The following is a 14,382-nucleotide window of genomic DNA, read 5'->3' as shown; positions in this document are numbered from 1 at the left end:
TCAGAGCTGTTTTCCGTCTCTACGGAATGTTTCTTTTGGATGTCTCTGGACAGCAAGACGTCCTTTGGTGAAGGGCTCTCAAATCCCCAGGCTCATCGCTTGACTGGAAACACAGTCATCTGGGGAATGGGGAAAGCTTCAGGGTCTAGTGGAAAAATCCCAGGCTCTGTGCTCACACTTTGGGCCAGGCTGTGGTTCGGCCACTTTCTCCTGTGTGGCTTTGGGTGAATGACGCAGCCTCTCTGAGCCTCAGCTTCCTCTCCGAAGCAGTCATGGAGGGAGCTCTCCCCAGCAGAGCCTTCCCTCACCTTGACCATTTCCTCCATAAGTCTTTTCTTTTTAAAGATTTATTTATTCATGCATACAAGAACTGGGGTAAGGCCAGAGATGCAGGGGGTGAGAGGATTCACCAGAGACAGAGTGGGGAGCAGAACAGGCAGACTTATGAAATACACTGCTGAGGGGAGCAGCAGGGGAGGCAGGAGAGGTCTGCTGCACCATGGGGGTAGCTCCCTGGCCGGCTGGGGATCAAGCTCATATTACAGAGGCTGTGGATCGTTTCATAGTGTGGTGCTTAACCCCTGGCACCACCAGGGAGGCCCTCCTCCATAAGTCTTCCTGTAATCTGAAATGCTTCTCCTTCTTTCCTTCTTGTCATTTGTCTGTGTTGTACCACTTGCTCAAATCCATTAGGGCAGGGACCTTCCTATCAACCTATTCGCTCAGGGTTTCAGCCCCACAACCCAGCATGGGGCCGGCATCGGAGGTGCTTAGCATGTGCTGGCAGAACGAACAGGTGAGTGAAGGCTCGTGGAGCTCTTCTTATAGCTCTGTTCACATTCATTTCATCAATTCAATTTGCAAATGTTTCTTGAGCACCTGCTAGGTGCTAAGCGTTGCTCTGGGCTCTGGGTATATGGCGGCAGCAAACACTCCTGCCTCACAAGGGCACTTGCGTTTCCGTGGGAGTGGACAAGGGAAAGAATAAAGAAGTAAAAATGCATGAGGCCAGATGGTGAAAAGTGCAATTGAGAGAGTTAGCAAAGAAGGGGCCAGGGAGAGCTGGGGAGCAGTGGTCAGGAGAGGCACCCCACGGGGGATGTGTCCAAAAGAATCTGCAGGAGGGTGGGGGGGATGAATTTCCAGATTTCTGGGGAAAAGGCCTTCCAGGAGACAGCAAGTGCAAAGGCCCTGAGCTGGAGCCTGGCGAGGGCGGACATGGAGGACAGACCACGGTCCAGCAGGGTGCAGCTCTGGAAGCCACACGCGGGCTTCGGCGGTGGGAGGACGCCTTGGGCTGTGCTTCTCAAGGGTCCGTAGAGGCGGTGTTTGTTGCTAGAAGATTCTGCTGTTGGATTTTCTCCTGGCTCGTACTGTCTCTGCCTTCCTGCCCTCGGTCCTCCCGCTGGACGCTGGCCCAGTGCGGCGTGGCACTTCCCCTCTCGGGGTTGCAGGCTGGTGACCCTGCTTCAGCAGCTGGTGTCTGTGCTGCGACTTCAGAGCAGCAGCAGGAAACAGGGACCCACTAGGTCCTCACAGCCTGGCAGGCGGGGGTCGGGGCCCTGTAATCTGGTTGGCAAGACTGAGAGCGGAGCTGAGCAGGCCGAGCCATGTTGTTGGCCACAGTGGGGGCTACACCGCCTGCTCCTCAGAGGGCAAGTTTAGACTCTGTGCGTCAGCCTGACACCTGAAGGGGAATCAGGGTCACGCAGACTTCCAGGGCCCAGTGTCCACAGTGAACAGTGCAAGTCTGTAGACCAAGGATCCAGGGCCTCCCTCTGGCCCCCGCCACTCAATGCCCTTGGTCTCTCCCAGGTCAAGGGGCTCCAGGCTCTGAGACCAGAGGCCCTGCAGAGGTGGGAGGGGCCCAGCGCTGCCTCCAGCCCTCAGGGTGGGAGGCAGGCTGCTTGTCTTTGGGAAGAGCAGCTTCTAGAAGTCAGCCACAGTTGCGTGCTCAAGGGAGTCCTCCTGGGACCCCAGCTCAGCATCGGGCAGAACCTCTGTGGCCCCCAGAGCCGCCCAGCACCTCTCAGTTCCCAGTCCTGTGAAAGGAGGGACCGGCCTCCGTCAGGGAGCTGCCCACAGCTCTGGAGAGAGGGGTTCGGGGTGGGGAGTGAGGAGAAGGTAGTGAGGACAGGCGGGGGCCTTGCCAGCCGAGCTGCCAGGGCTCCTCCCACCACCAGCATCATCCCGCTGGCCTGCGGTCTCCCTAGGTCTCTAGGGAGAAGATTTTGCTGCTTAAAAAGAAAAGAGAAAAAGTCATGTGTGACGGCTGTTGGGTTTCTTCCAGTTGGAGGCCTCGCCTGCAGGGCTGAGGGTCTACCTTCTGGAGTTTGCTAGGGCGAGTGGCCATCAGGCTGCTGTCCCTGGGGGAGTCCGTTAGGATGGGATCGCTCAGTGTCAGTTTTTCCTCCTCATGCTCTCAAGGGCAGCTTTGTTAGTGAAAGCAGCGCTGGGTCTTCTACCCAGACTTGCTGTTTATGCAGGTGCTTCCAGCCAGTGGGCAGGAGAAAGGTGAGTCCTTTGAGTCAAAGCAAAGGCTACTGGATGTAGGGGGTCCCCCCAGATCCCTTCTCCCCTTATAAGGAGACTGCCTCTTCTGAACAGGCCTTATAAACAGCACAAAGGGCCAGGGGATAAGGTGGGGCTCTTGTGATGAAGACCCCATCCGATTCTGTTTTTTTTTTTTTTAAAGATTTATTTATTCATGCTTACAAGAGCCTGGGTACAGGCCAGAAGTGCGGGGGTAAGAGGATTCACCAGAGACAGAGTGGGGAACAGAACAGGCGGCTTTACTGAAATCCACTGCTGAGGGGAGCAGCGGGGAGACAGGAGAGGTCTGCTGCATCAAGTAGTAGCTCCCTGGCCAGCTGGGGGATTGAACTCATGCTGCTGTGGCTGCGGATAGCTTGACAGTGCTGAGACTTAACCCCTTGCACCACCAGGGAGGCCCCCCATCTGCTTCTTCCCTCACATCCAGGACCTCCACCTTCCTGCTCCACTGGCATCATCTACTTCCCCATCTGCACCTCCTCGGCCAGATTTGAAATGACAGGTGGATTTCCTCCACTTCCTTCTTCCTGGAGTTTCTAGACACAGAGCTCACAGCTGTTGTTGTCTTAGAGTCTTTGCTAACCACAGCAGGGAATGGACAGGTTCACTGAAAAAACACAAATGGGGAAGTCTTGTCTTTGGGGAAATCTCACTGAGTTCTGCAGGAGGATGCGCCTGGTCTGAGCTGAGGTATCCACGGGGCTTATCCCCACCTCCCTTCTCACAGTCCTGGCAAGTGGCTCTTTGTTCCTCATCAGGTTTCCCCTCTCTTGGTTGCTGAAAGATTCCTGCTTATATTTCAAAACGAGGCTTAGATGTGACCTTCTCTGAGACACTGCCTCCATCATCTGATTAAGGTGCTTTTTCCCCGTATGTTCCCTTAGCCACTTGTTTTAACACCTACTACCCTCTGTTGTAATTGTCACCAGGCATGTCTCTGAGAGCAGGCCGTGTGCTTCTGTGGTGAAGGACCTTTTCCACTCCTTTCTCCCTCATGACTATCAATATTCCTACCCCCACCTCTCTGTGCTGTGCTCAAGACAGACCTTACCAATCTATCATAGCTCTTTTGATGATCCCATGATTTAGGATGTGTTTCATAAACCATGCTCAACCTCCTGAATCCAAAAGATCATAACCTCCTATAAGGAGAAATCAATGCACTGTTGTGAAGGCAGGAACAGGCCACAGTGCAGGCTTTCTGGGATCCCATGCAGAACAGGTAATGGAGGAGTCAGAGTCCTCAGTGGTTTTTTGCAGGTCTTTTATTGGGGTTCACCAGGCATATGGCAGGCAGGGGTGCTGGCTGGGGGGCTGGCAGGCCTCCCAGCCCCCAGCAAGTCTTCACTCTATCTGGGCTCTCTGGCGTTCGTTCTGCTGCTTCTCGGCTTCTCTTTCGGCTTCTGCTTCGGCTTCTGCTGGCGTCCCCGTGACGCTGCCCTTAAAAGCACAATCTTAGCTCAGCTGTATCCCATCTACCTATGCCCATACCCTATTCCAGGTGCCCGCCATCAGGCATGCATTCAGGATAAGGATCCATCATCTGTCCTGATGGCGGGAGGGCAGAAAAGCCTGACATTTTCTTTACCCTACAACTGTCTGCCTTACGTACCCCAAGAAGATGTATCCCCTTGTTCTTGTCACTTGACACTCACCAAGTGTTGGACTGACAGTCAGCATATGGCCATGAGGCTCTCCTACAGAGATGTGCCCATCCTCACCAAGGAGAAGAGGATCTTGGGCACAATAGGAAGAGCTGTAGGACTAAAAATGAAATCCACGCTTGCATGTAGCTTTCACTGAACAGGGCTCATCTGGGCCAAGATAAGAGACAAGCCCTGTAACGCCATCTGTTCCAACTGAGAGTTATCAGCCACTTAGGGTATTTTGATAAAAATAATGACTGACAGCCCTCTCAGTAGTTGGTGGTGGTTGGTGGAGTTTTACCAGAGTCCATGGATAAATTCTGGGAGGTTCTAAAGGGCAAAGTGATAGCTACACAAGACACACAAAAAAAGGGTTTCTGTGTAAGCCAGGAGACCCAGGCAGGTGAGGTGGGTTTGCCAAGGTCCAGTGTCATCCCATGTGAATGCCAGAAAGCAAAGCCTGTGAGGTGGCTGGAGGTGGGTCAGTTTGAGGTCACACGTGTCTTTGCTCCTGTGCCGTGGAATCAGAATGAGACCAAGGAGACAGTGACCACAGCTGTCACCGGCCCCCAGGACCCACGGCCTCATTCCTCAGGCTTCTGGTTCCAACTGCACCTGCACCAGTGTCATCCTTGTTCTTCCAAGGCAAGATTAAGTGCACAGGGACCCAGGAGCGTATGTCCTGCCAGGATAAACCATCCCAGAGAGATGCTTTTCCCCTTGGCACCAGGTCCTATATTTGCCCAGCAGCCCACATCCTGCTCTGCCCCGAATCTTGGGGCTGACTTCCCACAGTTTAGTTCAAATTCTCCAAGATTAAAATCAAGACTCTCAAGTCTTCAGGGAGCACTTGAGAGTCTTCAAGTTTTACCTAAAAGGAAGTTGAGGTGTATCCCTATTGCCAGTGCTTTGGCAGTTGGGGAACTGCCAGGTTGTTCATATGACAATCAATCAAACACACCTAAGTTGTTCCCACAGATTAGCCATTGACTATTAACAAAGTTCCTTACTGCCTTTGTATTGATTTATGGCTTCAGTGGAAATATACCGCTCTGGCAGACACGCCTCTTTTCAGCCAGAAAACTATAAATGTCAAGGCATTTTTAGTCAAATCGAGAAGAACCCAGCAAAATGGGGCACTCCACCATCATTCTTCAAATATGTCTGTTGCTGGGTCGAGTCCTATCTACAGGTATTATGTCTAACTTATTTGTTCATTTCACTCCTGCAAACACACATCAGGGCAAATTATGTCTTGCTGCTCCTTAATGCTGGACTTCCCATTTCAAGGGGAGTTTTGTACTAAGGAGGAGCTGATTCTTTGCTGCTAGTTGTAATCGCAAGTATTTGGAAAGAATGTCTCTTTTTTGTTTTATTTCTGGCTGGGAGAGGCAATCAGAGAAAAAGCGGGTCATCATGGCAGAGGTTTCGGTGAGCCTCTCCACTGAGGAAATGATTGATGGGTCTCTGGGAAAATTCCTGCAGTGAAGAAAAAGCATATGCGTGTTATGAAGAGGCCCTGAGTCTTTGCCATGGTTGGCTCAACACGCTGCAGGTGTGCTGTGGAGACGGGCGGGAGAGGTGCCCTTGCAGATGCTGGTGGTGTGACTTCTGTCTGCAGGTGTGTCTGGCTTGGTGATAAATACTAACTGAGAAAACCAGGTCCGCTAGCTGAGCATAGACAAGATTGAGACTCCAAGTTCGTGTCTGTCATTCCTGCTTCAGATAAAGGATTCGCAGCTCGGTGACTCAGGCATGTCATTGTGCTCTGAGCGTGCCGGGGACTAAGGTGTCCCGTGACAGAGCCGCTCGGTGTGACGGCCGCATCTCAGCGGCATTTGGCGGAGATGCTCCGCTGTCACCTCCTCCTCTGTTTCTCTGCCTCCGGCTCTGTTTCTGTCTCATCTATTTATTCTCCCTCCTTCCCTCTTTCTCTCCCTCCCTTCCTTCTTTTATTCCATGACCCTCCCCCTTTTCTTTGGTGTCACCTTTTGCCACATTCATGAGTTCCAGAGGACCGGGCAAAAATATCCTAATTTCCAAATAACTGCCAGAACTCTCACCCCACCCCTAGGGTTGGTAGGGGGAGTACAGGTTCATTTGCTTTCATGAAAGCAGCACCCCCAAACCAAGCCCCCATGGCCTCGGGGAAGGGGAGCAAGCCTGCATCCTGTGATGCGAGTGGCATGGTGATGCTGGCGGCCGGCTGCGAGGACACCCACCTTTCCTTCTGGTTAGGTTTTGGGTTTTCCGAAGCCTGGAGATGGTGGGGATCCATGTGCTTTCTTTCAGGCTTTATGGGTATGAAGTTATCCCCTTGGCCTGTGCTTGAAAAGTGACCCATTGTTCAGTGAGCCCTGACAGGTCAGGGAGTGAATTACTCTGTCCTGATCTGCAAAGGGCTTAAGGCAGCAGTGCTCTCAATTTGAGGGTGTTTGTGGTTTTCTACCTGCATGCATGCACGCATACATGTGCGCGCACGCACAAACACACACACACACAAACACATGCGCACGTATCTGCGCTGCAGTTGAGAGGCGAGCACGGACCTCTGCAAAGTACCTGCTCTGCACTAGGCCCTCCGAGGCCAGTGCCCCTCTGTGCTCTTGTCTAAATCTCTGTGGACAGCCCCGAAGTTAGGTATCGTTATCTCCACATTGCAGATGAGGAAACTGAGGCTCAGAATGGTTCTGGGCTTATCTAAAGTCAGCAGCTGGTGAGTGGCTAGGCCAGGATTGGTTCTGGGGGGGGGGGGGGTCTGCTGGCATTTGGGTAGCAGTTCTGGCCCCTTCATGTTCGAGGCCCCTTGCTTCATGCTGGAGGCCCTGCTGACGCAGCAGCTCTTCTCAGCCTGGCTTTGCACAAGCTCTAGGGAAGGCCTCGTGCCCATTTGTGTTGGGCAGGAGGGTCCCGCCACCCTGCTGACCTCACCCTGCTGGCTCTGGCTTTGCTGCTTGCCGGCTCTGGGACCTCTGTGAGCCCCAGTTTACTCCTTTGCACAATGGGCTTGTGTTCCTCCCGCATATTGTTGTACTGGAATGAGGTTGCCCACGAGGACTGGCACAAGAAAGGCGCTCAGGGATCATTCAGTTATTCTTCTAGGCATTTTCCTAATATTTTCTCCTAATGTAATTTCCTGAATGTGAAGTAGTATCTCAGATCAGATTCTGGAACAGGAAAAGGGAAAACTGGTGAAATGCAAATAAAGCTTGGGGTTTAGTTAATAACTGTGCTTTTAGCAATTTCATTCGGCTCATGGAGAACTGGGAAATTGAATCAAAACCCTCATGTCAACTCTCCACGCCTATTAGCTGGAGAGGCTCAATTTTCTCAAACAATTAGAAAAGCAGTGGGTTCCACATTCTTGCACACGCCTAATTTGCTTTCCCTTTGTGATGAAAGGCTAATGTTTATTTTAATGAAATAAAGAAGTACCTGTGGCAGGAAACACGCAGAAACAAAGGCACAAATTGTTGAGGAGTCTCTCGTTGAATGCATTTTGAAGAAATCAAGGTTTTGTTTTTTTTTTCTTACCACTTTTCCTGTGGAGTAATTTAGCAATTTTTCTCACATACACAGGAGACTTAAGGAAGCTTTATCAATTTGAATTAAATTTCAAAAACAGATGACAGAGCTGTTGATGTGGTTCTACACACATCTTGTGATCTGAGTCAAATCTAAGAGAAGCCAGGGTCCAATGGCAGATTTTGTGGTCAGGATCCCCGCAGATGAATCACATGCATGTCTGATTTTTCTTTTATTTCTTTACAGCTTCCTATACAAAAATTCACACAACTCCTGGTAAGTACTACGAAAGAAAAAAAAAAAAAAAGCCCTGTATTTGGTTCCTAATTTATTTTTCCTCCTATCCATTTCTTTACACTTTAAGATTGACATTGCCTCACTGAACTTGAATGAATGGCATGAAGTCTACATAAAAGTTTGATTTATGTCCCTTCTAGAAATACAAAGATAGTGACGGCTTCCTTCAGCTGCAGCATCAACGAATTATGCGGATCTGCTGTATGTCTTGTCATTTTATTTTGCCTTTGCCTTAAACTTCAGAATCAGCCAGGGTATTTGTTTGAATGCAAGTCCTAGGACTTCACTTCTCCCTCTCACCCCTGATTTGGGGTCTTGGGGTGAGACTTGGGAATCAGCATTTCCATATAAACAAAACTGAGATGGTCTGCAGGCCAGGCTGCACAGCTACCACCGAGATAAGTTCATGCCGTGATATAATTCAGGAAGTGTGGCTGAGTTCCCAAAGGCAGGGACAGAAGCTATGTGTATATATTTTAAGAGTCACCTATTTTCACTTTTCTTCGTGTGTGTATTTCAACATCAAGTGTATTGACGTTTTTAACATTTTCCTGAATGCTTTTTGGCTCCAGCCTAAGTCTGAATTGTTGATAGAGGAGACCGCAAATGCATTGCTAACAGGAAACATTTTCACCTTTTTCTGAATGGTGTTGTCAATATCCTTACTGCCTCGTTGGGTGAGAACCAGTCTCAGCGGGACCCTTCTAAGCAGGAGCGACCACAGCGTGGTTTCTCCGTGGCGTTTCCAGGAGCGTATGTCTCCTGCCTTCAGGATTTAGGGTCTGATGGAAAGATGGACATTCAGAGTCAGAATAACAGCTGTGATAAGTGTTGGAACAAGAGGTTCAGGGGGAAAAAATGGGACCAACCCCAAGAAAGTCACAGGTGAACTGAGTTCAGCACTAATATGGAGTTAGCCAAACAGGAAGAGTTTTTCTGTTATTCCCGGGCATGGCTGTCAGGGACTTGAGGGGACAGATTGCGATATGGGGCGACTGTAGCCACCCCCACCTCCCAGCTGTTCAGTGCTGCCTTCCGCCATGCTTGGCCATTCCATCAGACAAGTTTCCAGCCAGGGTAGTGCCCCAATGGGAGGTGATCTCGAGGGCCCTCTTCCCAAACTGTGCCCTTGACACATTTTCTGAAGCTCTGAAAAGAGGAACAGTGGTAGAGTTTTTTGAGCAACACACTTTTGGAAGCGTGGTCCAGGCCTAGAGGCACCTTTTGTCCCTTGGAGCCGATGGGTAAAGAGCAGGTATGTGGACAGGTGGACAGGTGTAGTCAGGCCAGGTTCTCACCTGCCTTCTAAGGAAAAATTCTAAATCTGGAGGGAGATGTTGGGAGCAAAGCTAGAGCTGCACCCCTGAGTAGAGGTGCACCCCTGAGTAGAGCGCCCCCTGGGGGGGGTGCTCATCCTTGCTTGTCTTTATGCTCAAGCTTCAGTTTTGCCTCTGTTAGTACAATAATGTACCCAATGTCCAAATCTAACAACAGGTACTTTGGGAGGTTTAGGGCAATGTCTGACTTCAGATGAGAAGGTATCACCAGCCCCTTTGGGAAGTGATTGGGTCATTGGGGTTATCTTTGAGTGATTTCTTTGTAGCTTTTCCTGGACACCTATCCCCAGTGGCAGAGGATCCTGTCTCATTTCCTGGAAGATAAACAAGCGGAGGTTTTTCTCTCTGGTTGATTGGCCATCATTCCCCTAATGGGAGTGGGTGTCATCTACAACCATGTGGTTGGTTGTTGGAGGAATGCCGATTGGTCTCATACATCTGTACAAAAGGGGTATTCAAAACGCGTGGGCACAGCCCAAACACACAGCTTCAGCATGCTGTCTGGCGCCGTGGGAGCAGAGCTTCTGAGCTGGATGCAGATTCTGGCACTGACTTCCACGTAACTAAGCCAGGTGCGCGGGGTGGCAATTGTGTGGTGTCGTCTGTATTCTCTCTTAAAGGCAGAGTTTGAATGGAGAAGTCTCTCCAGCGTGTCTGTCAGCATGTCCTTGAGCGTGGGAGCAGGCGTGGTATGTCAGAAATGAGGTGGGGATGTTCTGCTGCACACATTTCCTAGATTTATGGTCTCTGTTGAAAGAATGTTCTGGCTGCCTGTTTATTGCAAATTGCTTCTTTATTTTCAGGGGTGTGTAACACGTGACCTCACTAGTCCTGTTACTGGGCCATTAACAATGTGAAAGGGGCAAACGGAAGGGTCCATCGTGGACCCCACGTTTAAGGGGTTGACCTAGGTGGTGCAGTTCTGCCACTAAGTCTCCCTGTTGCTTCTCTTAGAGAAGCTCAAACCCTTGGCCCCTGATAGCTGCTCCTGGCAGGACTTATGTTTTAAAGAATCTGAGAAGTTTGTCACATGCCCTAACATCCCTTACACTGGCAAGAAAGGGGATCAGGAAAGCAACCTGGTTAGAAACTTTCAGAATTTTAAACTAGTACATCTCTTTGTGTCTGGTATACTTGGATATAAAAACATCATAAAGGATGAACCAGGATGACTGCTGCAAAATACAAGGGATGAAATACTTCCCCTTGAAGTAGATGAGAAGGCCACGATTTTCTTTTGTACTTAAGAGCTATCTCACAGCCTCCTCCACATTGGCTCCCCAGCGAGGATGCAGGAGAGCACCACCGAAGACTCACAGTCTGAGATTTCACGTGTGCGACCATCTACTCCTCGTCTCTGTCTGTTTACATTCCTCTTCTGATTCATCTAAGTATTGTGAAACATGTTCATCAGTTTTCTTCTCTTTGCCACCATGAATAGAAAATTAAAAATTCTGAATTCTTAACTGCATTCAATGAAATCTAAAAGCACTCTGCAAGGCACTTGTGTCTCCAGTCTTAAAAAAATAGCTTTCGGAAAGTAACACAATATTTTGGGCACTGAAGAACAATTTATTTCCCTATTTCATCTTCTTTTTTGGGCAATGCCGCCATTCTTCCTTCTTCTTATTATATGTCTTTTCTATAGTAGTTAATAATTGATGAGTAATAATGAACTAATTCCCTAAATGATGAAATAGCAAAATGTTTCAAGACATAGAAAAAACGTGATTACTAAGAGCTGATAATGTATCTCGGATTTAGAAATGAATTCAGTGAATACATATAATGATCGTAGAGAGAATGAGTCTTACTCTATTTTTTTAATGGGCATTCTTTTCATGCTTCCGAAGACCTCTCAAATATACACAGAAGTCATAAAATATCAATTCTCACAAATATAGATGCCCTGCAACTAAAATTGCATCTAATGGACCCATATACTGAGGCTGACCTGAAGTCGAAGGTCTATGGGGAGATTTAATCTGGCTTGACTGATGAGGCTGCAGATTCGGGGTTCTCCAGATTTTGATTTGCTTCAAGATAGAGTGAAAAAATTTCAGGAAGGAACAGAATATTTGACACCAAATGACTTATTTAGGGGGCTTCTGAGCAGAGCTGACTCTGTTCAACTTTCAGACTGGAGGGTGAGTTCAGCTACCATCAGGGATCCTTGACAACTAGTTTAAACAGCCCTCTGTGGGCATAAGCCGTATCCTGTGACTACACACTATAGTGTCAGCGGTCTAGTAAAAAAACATGAACTTTATTACATCTAAGATTACTGAATACCCCAAAGCCCAGTGACTACTATCTCACAACCAACCCCAAACTCATTTAGCAAGAACTCTGGGGCAGGCAAACCCAATACCGAACCACAGCGCCCCCTGGCATGACTATGAAGAAGCTCAAGCCGACTTCTCTGTAAATCAGTTTCAACAGGGGGTCCTCTTTACTAAGATGAGTTTTGTTTCTTTCCAGTTGTAATGACCACCCAGACTACAGACTTTGGTAAGACCTTTTTGCTTTACTTGTCTTCCTGGGGTTTGCTCTCTGGCTGGGTGGGCTGGGTAAGGTCTTGCTGGTCACAAGGATGCAGGGTAGAGAGTGAGTGTCAGGGGCGCTGAGATCCAACGCATGTCCCGGATGCACACTCAGCTGGCCCTGCCTTTCATTCTCCTTCCCTCCTTTCTCTGCCTTTCACTCATTCACTGCATGAAATCAGCTTCAGCTTGGTGTCAGGAGAAAGAGGTGAGCACAAGTCAGTCCCTTCACCGTGAAGGACAGCTGTCTTGGAGCTAGCAAACACCTCCCAAGCACACGCTGTGTCTCCTGCACAAAATTACTTTCATATATCAAATGAGTTGATATATAAAAAAAATTTCAAATGCTGCCTGGCACAAAATAAGTGCTCAGTGAATGCACATAGGAAGGGTTATTATCATGCACTCTCTCTGACAACACTTTGAAGAAAGTAGTATTATTACCCCCATTTTGCAGATGGGAAATCAAGGCATAGTTCGGCAATTTGTCAATAGTTATGTCTAAGGTCCCACGGCAGGAAAGTGGCAGGGCAGAGATCTGAACCCGCAACGAGTTCCTTTGCCTCAGTCCATGATTCTCATTAAATGCTTCCATCTCTCCTCTTGCATCAAAGTTGATTTGTCAGGGTCCTTCAGTGCTCATTTAGGACAGCAGGCGCTGCCAGTGAGGCCCAGAATCTGTGAGACCAATGCCTGCTCTTTCAGAACATGTCCTGAGAAGCCATAATGGCAGGGGACTTGAGGCACTTTCTGGTGATTGACACCCAGTTGGGGACAGGCTGAGGCAGAGAAGACTGTGGGCTCTTCTGAGAGGCTGTTCACAGGAGTGACCAGAAAGGGGCAGCAAGGAGGGCTGAGGAAGCACCTTGACTGTGGAAACTTCCACTGGGCCTTTCCCCACTCTTTCCTTGACCCTGGTCTGCTCCAGGATCCCCACCCCCACCCCGGTTGAGGGCCCCGGCTGCCTTCCGTTCTCTAATCCAAGCACATTCATTGATTCAGCATTTACAGAGTCTGCTCTGTGCTCCCGAGTGGACAGGATTCCTGTCTTCCCCAGTCACTTTACTGCTCAAAAACCCCCAACATACTCTCCACTCCCACCCTGATCAAATCCAAGATAGCATCCATTTGCCTTCTGGTCCCCAACTGGGTGTCAATCACCAGAAAGTCCCGCAAGTCCCTGCCATTATGGCTTCTCAGGATTTTCCCTTATAACCACCACAGCAACCACCTGCCTGCTTACCTCCCATGCATTTCAACCTCTCTGGTCACACTTGAGCACAGATATCTCCTAGCATCAAACTAACCACAAAAAAAGCCACCCTCAGGCCTGACTCCAGCTGTCAGGAGGCCGGGCTGGATCCCTGGGGACCTGCTGCCTGTTTTCTTCCATAATCTGCACACCGTTTCCCAGTGGGGACTTAGCAGGATCATGGCAGACATGAACTCAGTGTTTCATGGTTAAGCCCCTCACAAGAGGCTTGGAAGGTGGCTGAGCGTCTGCTGTTGGAGATGGATGCCATGTGGGATTCGATCGGGATGGGAGTGGAGAGTATGTTAAGGTATTTTGAGCAGGAAGGCGACTGTCTGGGGAAGACAGGAATCCTGTCCACTCAGGAGCACAGAGCAGACTCTGTAAATGCTGGGTGCATCAATGCCTGTGCTTGGGGCCAGGGCCCCCAAGGGGGTGAGGGCTGGAGACCAGGGACAAAGAAGGACGATCTAACGCAGCAAAGCGGCGGCGGGGGTGAGAGCGAAAGGTGACCCCGGCGGCAAGCTGGATATAAAAGGCGAGGAGAAGGCAGCGTCAAAATCGACAACCAAGTCCTAGCACAGTTATGTGGAGCGAGTGACACGCTGGCTCCACGGGAGGGAGGAGAGCCGCGTGGAGGCTGGGGTGGTGGGCGGGATGGGGGGACGCCGGCAATGCTGGTGCGTAGCTTGTGGCTGGCTTTGAGAGGGCCGATCGGGCCTGGAGAGGTGGTGGGGGGTGCTCCCCTTGGAAAGCCGGGGAGTACACGAGGACAGGGCAGTGGGCTGGGCGGGCTTGCCGAGTGGTCCTGTCACTCGGTGTCGGCCCCCAGCAGGGCCCACTTTGGCCAGGGCTCGGGGAACATTCTCTTGGTCAGTGTGTGCTGCTCAGTCTGGGGGCCCGACCTGTCCAGCTGCCCCCACAGCGGGTGGTACAACCACGACTGTGACCACAGGGAAGACGCCGGAGTCTTGTGCTCAGATAGAGCAGACGCGACCTCAGACGCGGCCTTGCGCTGTCACCTGTGCAGCTCTGAGGACAAGCCCCCACATTATCACGGTGCATGCGCATGACTAGAGTTTCCCTGCTTGGAGTCATGTTGTGTGAGGTTGGAGGGCAGGTATGACCGTCCCTTTCACAGAAAAGGACATGGTGCCCCAGGGAGGGCGAGTGACTGGTCTGAAGTCCTAACCTGGGAGATGGGGTTCTAGCTCATGCCCTCTGAAGCT

The 14,382-nt window shown here is 50.2% G+C and overlaps 1 protein-coding gene across 1 annotated transcript in view; it reads left to right on the top strand.

The window, feature by feature from the left end:
* Nucleotides 1–748: 748 nt before the first annotated feature.
* Nucleotides 749–14,382, top strand: part of LOC311178162 (scavenger receptor cysteine-rich domain-containing protein DMBT1-like) — a gene marked incomplete at both ends in the record, with an annotated part of 49,486 nt that continues 35,852 nt past the window's right edge. Inside the window, 2 exon segments of the mRNA XM_084244538.1 lie at nucleotides 749–796; nucleotides 1,816–1,856. Of these exon segments, the coding sequence (XP_084100664.1) occupies nucleotides 749–796; nucleotides 1,816–1,856 (89 nt within the window).

Source organism: Talpa europaea (assembly GCF_964194135.1).
Source record: "Talpa europaea genome assembly, chromosome: 10".
In the NCBI taxonomy this organism is placed as follows: domain Eukaryota; kingdom Metazoa; phylum Chordata; class Mammalia; order Eulipotyphla; family Talpidae; genus Talpa; species Talpa europaea.
The sequence above is the reverse complement of the archived record's forward strand: the minus strand, read 5'-3'. Positions and strand labels throughout refer to the sequence as shown.